The following is a 9,260-nucleotide window of genomic DNA, read 5'->3' on the forward strand; positions in this document are numbered from 1 at the left end:
CACAAACCGGATGGAATAGCATGCCGCTGCAAGATGCTGTGGTAGCCATGCTGGTTCAGTATGCCTTCAATTTTGAATAAATCCCCAACAGTGTCACCAGCAAAGCACCCCCACACCTCCTCCTCCATGCTTCACGGTGGGAACCAGGCATGTAGAGTCCATCCGTCGCACAAAGACACGGTGGTTGGAACCAAAGATCTCAAATTTGGACTCATCAGACCAAAGCACAGATTTCCACTGGTCTAATGTCCAATCCTTGTGTTCTTTAGCCCAAACAAGTCTCTTCTGCTTGTTGCCTGTCCTTAGCAGTGGTTTCCTAGCAGCTATTTTACCATGAAGGTCTGCTGCCCAAAGTCTCCTCTTAACAGTTGTTGTAGAGATGTGTCTGCTGCTAGAACTCTGTGTGGCATTGACCTGGTCTCTAATCTGAGCTGCTGTTAACCTGAGATTTCTGAGGCTGGTGACTCGGATAAACTTATCCTCAGAAGCAGAGGTGACTCTTGGTCTTCCTTTCCTGGGGCGGTCCTCATGTGAGCCAGTTTCTTTGTAGCGCTTGATGGTTTTTGCAACTGCACTTGGGGACACTTTCAAAATGTTCCCAATTTTTCGGACTGACCTTCAATACTTAAAGTAATGATGGCCACTCGTTTTTCTTTACTTAGAATTTGTATTATGGCAAGAAAAAAGCAGCTAACAGTCTACTCAGTAGGACTATCAGCTGTGTATCCACCAGACTTCTGCACAACACAACTGATGGTCCCAACCCCATTTATAAGGCAAGAAATCCCACTTATTAAACCTGACAGGGCACACCTGTGAAGTGAAAACCATTCCTGGTGACTACCTCTTGAAGCTCATCAAGAGAATGCCAAGAGTGTGCAAAGCAGTCATCAAAGCAAAAGGTGGTTACTTTAAAGAACCTAGAATATAAGACATTTTCAGTTGTTTCACACTTTTTTGTTAAGTATTTAATTCCACATGTGTTAATTCATAGTTTCGATGCCTTCAGCGTGAATGTACAATTTTCATAGTCATGAAATTACAGAAAAATCTTTAAATGAGAAGGTGTGTCCAAAATATATATATATATATATATATATATATATATATATATATATATATATATATATATATATATATATATATATATATATATATATATATCTCTCTCTCACACACATATACACACACACTTGGAAATCATCAACAAGAAGACACACAGCTGCTGGGATTATGTTATTTTCTTGTAATCCCAACAGACCCATTGTATTCCTAGCAGGACTTCAGCTTGTATTCTGAAGAAATACATCGAAGCACAACAGAGCCAGATCAGCCAACAGCAGCATGCTGACAGTTTCCATTTTGCAACATACACACATGGTCAAAATTGTTGGTACCCTTCATTTAATGGCAGAAAAGTCCACAATGGGTCACAGAAAACTTGAAAAAAGTAATAATAAATAAAAGAGCTATGATAATGAACAGAGGAAAGTCAGACATTGCTTTTCAACCATGCTTCCACAGAATTTAAAAAACCCCCCAAAAATTAATGAAATAGGCCCTGAAAATAATGTGACAAAAGGGACATGTTAAATCGCGGTGGGTCCACCAACTAGCATCACAGGGGTCTACAATCTTTGAATCAGTGCGTGGCCGGTATACAGGGCTACAGATACTCACTGTGCTGTTTGGTGACATGTTGACAAGCCACAAAGCTTCAGGTAGAATGTCCAATGGACAGATGAGACAAAAATTGAACTTTTTGGCAAGGCACATCAGCTCGATGTTCACAGATGGAAAAATGAAGCATATCAAGAAAAGAACAATGTCCCTACTGTGAAACATGGAGGAGGCTCTGTTATGTTCTGGGGCTGCATTGCTGCATCTGGCACAGGGTGTCTAGAATCTGCAGGGTACAATCAAATCTCAAGACTATCAAGGGATTCTAGAGAGAAATGTGCTGCCCAGTGTCAGAAAGCTTGGTCTCAGTGGCAGGTCATGGGTCTTGCAACAGGATAGTGACCCAAAACACACAGATAAAAACACCCAAGAATGGCTAAGAGGTAAACATTGGACTATTCTGAAGTGGCCTTCTATGGGCCCTGGCCTAAATCCTATTGAGCATCTTTGGAAAGAGCTGAAACATGCCGTCTGGAAAAGGCAACCTTCAAACATGAGGCAACTGGAGCAGTTTGCTCTTGAGGAGCAGCCAAAATACCAGTCCAGAGGTGCAGAAGTCTCATGAACAGTTACAGGAATTGTTTGATTGCAGCAAAATGTTGTGCAACAAAATATTAAGTTAAGGATCCCATCATTTCTGTCCAGGCTTATTTCATTAGTTTTTTTTTTTTTTTTTTTTTTAATTCTGTGGAAATATGGTTGAAAAGCAATGTCTGACTGTCATTTGGTCATTTTCATAAATTTTTTTATTTATTACTTTTGTTAGATTCAAGTTATTTCTGTGACCATTGTGGGTTTTTCTGTCATTAAATGAGGGGTACCAACAATTTTGACCACGTGTGTATTTTTTTCTACCCTATAACAGCAAACTGTTAAGCAGATACATACAATCCCAGCATCTTGTACTGTTAGCAAGGTCAGTATATCACAGGCATTATAGGGCAGGCGTGAAGTGTAGGGGCAGCCTCACGAGCATCTAGATGAAGGCTCCCAGGTGTGACCCCCTCCATTTAGACACATCCCAATAAGGTATATTGTAAGACTAAGGCAGCTCCCTCAGTAACAAATCAGTCTTGTATTTAGGATTAGCCGCTGACTACAAATCTTACAGGGAATAAATATTATGATTCACTTGGCCTCAGCCCCATCCCCCTCTCAGCTCTGATGGAGACCATTACATAGACGACAACTGCACAATATGTCGTCACTAGTGATGAGCGAGTATACTCGTTACGCAAGCATGCTTGGGTGGTATACGAGTATTTCGGCGTACTCAGAGATTTAGTTTATGTCAACGCAGCTGCGTGATTTGCGGCTGCTAGACAGCTTGAATACATGTGGGGATTGCCTAACAAACAGGAAACCCCCACATGTATTCAAGCTGTCTAGCAGCCGCAAATCATGCAGCTGCGTGGACATAAACTAAATTTCTGAGAAGGCCAAAATACTCGGAGACCACCCAATCATGCTCGGGAAAGCTAGACTAATGAGTATACTCGCTCATCACTAGTCGGCACTTCTAGCAGAAGTCCGACCTGGGGAGACCAACTACTGGGCAAGATTACAGGTGAGCGCGGTACTGCCGGACCAAAAAAGGGTAGAGGTGACATGAAGGAGGGTAGTGATGTCATGGTGGGAAGAGTTATTCTGAGGGGGCTGGTGCTGTCATGTCACAGTGTAAAGAGGATATGCTATATGGATGGGACTAATGATGTCACAGTGGGGAGGAGTTATCTGGAGAGGGCTGGTGATGTCACAGTGTGGGGAGAAGTTATCTGGAGAGGACTGGTGATAACACAGTGTGGGGAGAAGTTATCTGGAGAAGGTTGGTAATGTCATGGTGAAGAGGAGTTACATCACTAGCCCTCTCCAGGTAACTCCTCTTCTTCACAATGACCTGGAGAGGGCTGGTGATGTCACAGTGTGGGGAGGAGTTATCTGGAGAGGGCTGGTAATGTCATGGTGAAGAGGAGGAGTTACCTGGAGAGGGCTAGTGATGTAACTCCTCTTCACAATGACATCACCAGTCCTCTCCAGGTAACACCTTTTCACACTGACATCTGCAGCCCTCTCCAGGTATTGCCTCTGCTTCACAATGACCTGGAGAGGGCTGGTGGTGTCACAGTGTCAAGAGGAGGCGTTACCTGGAGAGGGCTGGTGATGTCACAGTGTGAAGAGGAGGCGTTACCGGGAGAGGGCTGGTGATGTCACAGTGTGAAGAGGAGGCGTTACCTGGAGAGGGCTGGTGATGTCACAGTGTGAAGAGGAGGCGTTACCTGGAGAGGGCTGGTGATGTCACAGTGTGAAGAGGAGGCGTTACCTGGAGAGGGCCGGTGATGTCACAGTGTGAAGAGGAGGTGTTACCTGAAGAGGGCCGGCGACGTCACAGTGTGAAGAGGAGGTGTTACCTGAAGAGGGCCAGCGACGTCACAGTGTGAAGAGGAGGCGTTACCTGAAGAGGGACGGCGATGTCACAGTGTGAAGAGGAGGCATTACCTGAAGAGGGCCGGCGATGTCACAGTGTGAAGGGGAGGCGTTACCTGGAGAGGGCTGGTGATGTCAGTTTGGGGAGGAATTACCTGGAAAGGGCTGGTGATGTCACAGTGTGAAGAGGAGTTGTTACCTGAACAGGGCCGGCGATGTCACAGTGTGAAGAGGAGGTGTTACCTGAAGAGGGCTGGCGATGTCACAGTGTGAAGAGGAGCTGTTACCTGAAGAGGGCTGGTGATGTCACAGTGTGAAGAGGAGGTGTTACCTGAAGAGGGCCGGAGATGTCAATGTCTAGGAGGTGTTACCTGAAGAGGGCCAGGATGTCAGTATTGTGTGAAGAGGAGGCGTTACCTGGAGAGGGCAGATGATGTCACAGCGTGAAGAGGAGGTGTTATCTGGAGAGGGCGGTGATGTCAGTGTGGGGAGGAGTTACATGGAGAGGGCCGGTGATGTCAGTGTGGGGAGGAGTTACATAGAGAGGGCTGGTGATGTCAGTGTGGGGAGGAGTTACATGGAGAGGGCTGGTGATGTCAGTGTGGGGAGGAGTTACATGGAGAGGGCTGGTGATGTCAGTGTGGGGAGGAGTTACATGGAGAGGGCTGGTGATGGTTATATTTTGTTAATCCGTCGTACTGTTCCAGAGATATGAGCCTTTTTATTCAGTGCAAATATTTATGGTCTCTATCAGGGGGTGTGGCTCACAGGGTAATAATGCAGAGAAGTCTAAAGACACAGCCGCAGAGAACCTGTAAGTCACACCTCCTCGTAAAGACGTAAAAATCAGCAGTAAATAAAACGGTCCCAAATCTTCAGAGCTGTGCGGCTGATTTACAACACGCAAAAAAGTACAAAAATCAGGGGAACAGAGGGAGAAACAAGGGCGGAAACTGGCAATGCGACCTTTGTGAGATAACATCAAATCTATGACTATGGTCGCCGTGGGCTACTGACACTTCATTAGTGCATCTAAACAAATTTAAAAACATGATTTTCAGCTGTAGTGTCCCTTCAAGAAAACACCAGTAAAATATGGGATCTGTCATCTGGCGATGTTCCCACGAGAAGCAAAGCAAACATCACCGGGACTGTGAAGGCTCCGGATAAGTGAAAGTCCGAGCAAACAAAACTAAGCAAACAGAGCAGCCGAGAGCTCAGCCCCCAACACAGGACAGCCATGTACAGTGACCGGGGGGCACAGCACTAGGGCAGCCATCTACAGTGACCGAGGGGCACAGCACTAGGGCAGCCACCTACAGTGACCGAGGGGCACAGCACTAGGGCAGCCACCTACAGTGACCGAGGGGCACAGCACTAGGGCAGCCACCTACAGTGACCGAGGGGCACAGCACTAGGGCAGCCACCTACAGTGACCGAGGGGCACAGCACTAGGGCAGCCACCTACAGTGACCGAGGGGCACAGCACTAGGGCAGCCACCTACAGTGACCGAGGGGCACAGCACTAGGGCAGCCACCTACAGTGACCGAGGGGCACAGCACTAGGGCAGCCACCTACAGTGACAAAGGGGCACAGCACTAGGGCAGCCACCTACAGTGACAAAGGGGCACAGCACTAGGGCAGCCACCTACAGTGACAAAGGGGCACAGCACTAGGGCAGCCACCTACAGTGACCGAGGGGCACAGCACTAGGGCAGCCACCTACAGTGACCGAGGGGCACAGCACTAGGGCAGCCACCTACAGTGACCGAGGGGCACAGCACTAGGGCAGCCACCTACAGTGACCGAGGGGCACAGCACTAGGGCAGCCACCTACAGTGACCGAGGGGCACAGCACTAGGGCAGCCACCTACAGTGACCGAGGGGCACAGCACTAGGGCAGCCACCTACAGTGACCGAGGGGCACAGCACTAGGGCAGCCACCTACAGTGACCGAGGGGCACAGCACTAGGGCAGCCACCTACAGTGACCGAGGGGCACAGCACTAGGGCAGCCACCTACAGTGACCGAGGGGCACAGCACTAGGGCAGCCACCTACAGTGACCGAGGGGCACAGCACTAGGGCAGCCACCTACAGTGACCGAGGGGCACAGCACTAGGGCAGCCACCTACAGTGACCGAGGGGCACAGCACAGAGCAGCCACCTACAGCGACCGGGGCACAGCACAGAGCAGCCACCTACAGCGACCGGGGCACAGCACAGAGCAGCCACCTACAGCGACCGGGGCACAGCACAGAGCAGCCACCTACAGCGACCGGGGCACAGCACAGAGCAGCCACCTACAGCGACCGGGGCACAGCACAGAGCAGCCACCTACAGCGACCGGGGGGCACAGCACTAGGGCAGCCACCTACAGCGACCGGGGGCGCAGCACTAGGGTAGCCACCTACAGAGACCGGGGGCACAGCACTCGGGCAGCCACCTACAGAGACCGGGGGGCACAGCACTAGGGCAGCCACCTACAGAGACCGGGGGGCACAGCACTAGGGCAGCCACCTACAGAGACCGGGGGCACAGCACTAGGGCAGCCACCTACAGAGACCGGGGGCACAGCACTAGGTCAGTCACCTCCAGCAACCAAGGGGGCACAGCACAGAGCTGCCACTTTCAGTGACCGGGGGCACAGGACTAGGGCAGCCACCCACAGCAACCTGGGGAACATAATGAGGGAGTCAGAAACACCAGGAACATGCAGAATGGTCGCTGATATTATTCAGTTCACAGTTATGATCAGAACCAAAAATAATGGACAAACCCTGCAAACTCACAACTCAAGAGCATCCCCATCTCTACCCTGGCCTCTTTTACATTTCACCCAGCCTTGGCAGTGCCTCATATCCTCTGCTTCCCATCCTCCCTCTCCCACGATCCTCCCCTCAGCAGTGTACTCTCCTCTTTCCTTGGACTCCTCACTTTCCCCTGCCTCCCCTCAGTATCCTCACTTTTCCCTGCCCTCCCCTCAGCCTCCTCTCCTCCCTTTCCCCTGCCTCCCCTCCTCCCTTTCCCCTGCCTCCCCTCCTCCCTTTCCCCTGCCTCTCCTCAGCCTCCTCTCCTCCCTTTCCCCTGCCTTCCCTCAACTTTCCCCCGCCTCCCCTCCCCCGATCTCTCCTCAGCCTCTCCTCCATTTCCCCTGCCTCCCCTCCTCACTTTCCCCCACCTCCCCTCAGCCTCCTCTCATCACTTTCCCCCGCCTCCCCTCAGCCTCCTCTCATCACTTTCCCCTGCCTCCCCTCAGCCTCCTCTCATCACTTTCCCCTGCCTCCCCTCATCACTTTCCCCTGCCTCCCCTCAGCCTCCTCTCATCACTTTCCCCTGCCTCCCCTCAGCCTCCTCTCATCACTTTCCCCTGCCTCCCCTCAGCCTCCTCTCATCACTTTCCCGGGCCTCCCCTCCTCACTTTCCCCTGCCTCCCCTCAGCCTCCTCTCATCACTTTCCCCTGCCTCCCCTCATCACTTTCCCCTGCCTCCCCTCAGCCTCCTCTCATCACTTTCCCGGGCCTCCCCTCCTCACTTTCCCCTGCCTCCCCTCGGCCTCCCCTCCTCACTTTCCCCGGCCTCCCCTCCTCACTTTCCCCGGCCTCCCCTCCTCACTTTCCCCGGCCTCCCCTCCTCACTTTCCCCGGCCTCCCCTCCTCACTTTCCCCGGCCTCCCCTCCTCACTTTCCCCGGCCTCCCCTCCTCACTTTCCCCGGCCTCCCCTCCTCACATTCCCCGGCCTCCCCTCCTCACTTTCCCCGGCCTCCCCTCCTCACTTTCCCCGGCCTCCCCTCCACTCCTCACTTTCCCCGACCTCTCCTCAGCCTCCTCTCCTCACGTTCTCCGGTCTCCCCTCCTCACTTTCTCCGGTCTCCCCTCCTCACTTTCCCGGCCTCCCCTCCTCACTTTCCCGGCCTCCCCTCCTCACTTTCCCGGCCTCCCCTCCTCACTTTCCCGGCCTCCCCTCCTCACTTTCCCCGACCTCTCCTCAGCCCCCTCTCCTCATGTTCCCCGGCCTCCCCTCCTCACTTTCCCCGGCCTCTCCCCGGCCTCCCCTCCTCACTTTCCCCGGCCTCCCCTCCTCACTTTCCCCGACCTCTCCTCAGCCCCCTCTCCTCATGTTCCCCGGCCTCCCCTCCTCACTTTCCCCGGCCTCTCCTCAGCCTCCCCTCCTCACTTTCCCCGGCCTCCCCTCCTCACTTTCCCCGGCCTCCCCTCCTCACTTTCCCCGGCCTCCCCTCCTCACTTTCCCCGGCCTCTCCTCAGCCTTTTCCCCTCACCTGGCTGCTGCAGTCTGGCGGGAGGTTTCTGACCAGAACCTTCCTCCGGTTCCGCAGTTCCCTTGTGGTGGCGTCCAGCCTCCTCTGTATCTCTGTGGCCTCCAGCTGCGGCAGTGCCTCTGCTCTGCGACCCTCACAGCAGGGAGCCAATGCTGCCGTCTCCCCCTCAGGCCCGGAGTCCCCCCACTCCGGAGAGTCCTGGGGCCGCCCGGGGCCCAGCGCCGCCATTTTGCTGCGGCTGCTCGGAGTCGACTGACTCGTCTCAGACTGACTGACTGTAAAGGCGGGGAGAAGCCGAAGTCTCCGCCCACCTCGCACCGACCCCGCCTACCTGTCACCGGCGCGGACGAGTCGCCGGCTGCAGAATCAGAACTCCGAGCGCAACATTCAGCTGGAGCGACCACCCGCAGACTGTGCGATCACCCGCAGACTGTGCGATCACCCGCAGACTGTGCGACCACCCGCAGACTGTGCGACCACCCGCAGACTGTGCGATCACCCGCAGACTGTGCGACCACCCGCAGACTGTGCCATCACCCCGCAGACTGTGCGATCACCCCGCAGACTGTGCGATCACCCCGCAGACTGTGCGATCACCCCGCAGACTGTGCGACCACCCGCAGACTGTGCCATCACCCCGCAGACTGTGCGCTCACCCGCAGACTGTGCGACCACCCGCAGACTGTGCCATCACCCCGCAGACTGTGCGCTCACCCGCAGACTGTGCGATCACCCCGCAGACTGTGCGATCACCCCGCAGACTGTGCGATCACCCGCAGACTGTGCGATCACCCCGCAGACTGTGCGCTCACCCGCAGACTGTGCGATCACCCCGCAGACTGTGCGATCACCCGCAGACTGTGCGACCACCCGCAGA

At 53.5% G+C, this 9,260-nt stretch overlaps 1 protein-coding gene across 4 annotated transcripts in view; it reads right to left on the bottom strand.

Annotated features, from left to right (window-relative positions):
• The window catches only part of RAVER2 (ribonucleoprotein, PTB binding 2), a 34,144-nt gene extending 25,487 nt beyond the window's left edge, over nucleotides 1–8,657 (bottom strand). For 3 of the 4 annotated variants that reach the window (XM_077278219.1, XM_077278217.1, XM_077278218.1), the window contains exon 1: nucleotides 8,384–8,649. In XM_077278219.1, the coding sequence (XP_077134334.1) occupies nucleotides 8,384–8,611 (228 nt within the window). In that variant the 5' untranslated portion in view covers nucleotides 8,612–8,649. Of the gene's footprint in view, nucleotides 1–8,383 lie in introns of all 4 variants that reach the window. The other variant, XM_077278215.1, reaches the window with a different exon arrangement.
• Nucleotides 8,658–9,260: the final 603 nt, after the last annotated feature.

Source organism: Ranitomeya variabilis, chromosome 8 (genome assembly GCF_051348905.1).
Source record: "Ranitomeya variabilis isolate aRanVar5 chromosome 8, aRanVar5.hap1, whole genome shotgun sequence".
NCBI classification, from domain to species: Eukaryota; Metazoa; Chordata; class Amphibia; order Anura; family Dendrobatidae; genus Ranitomeya; species Ranitomeya variabilis.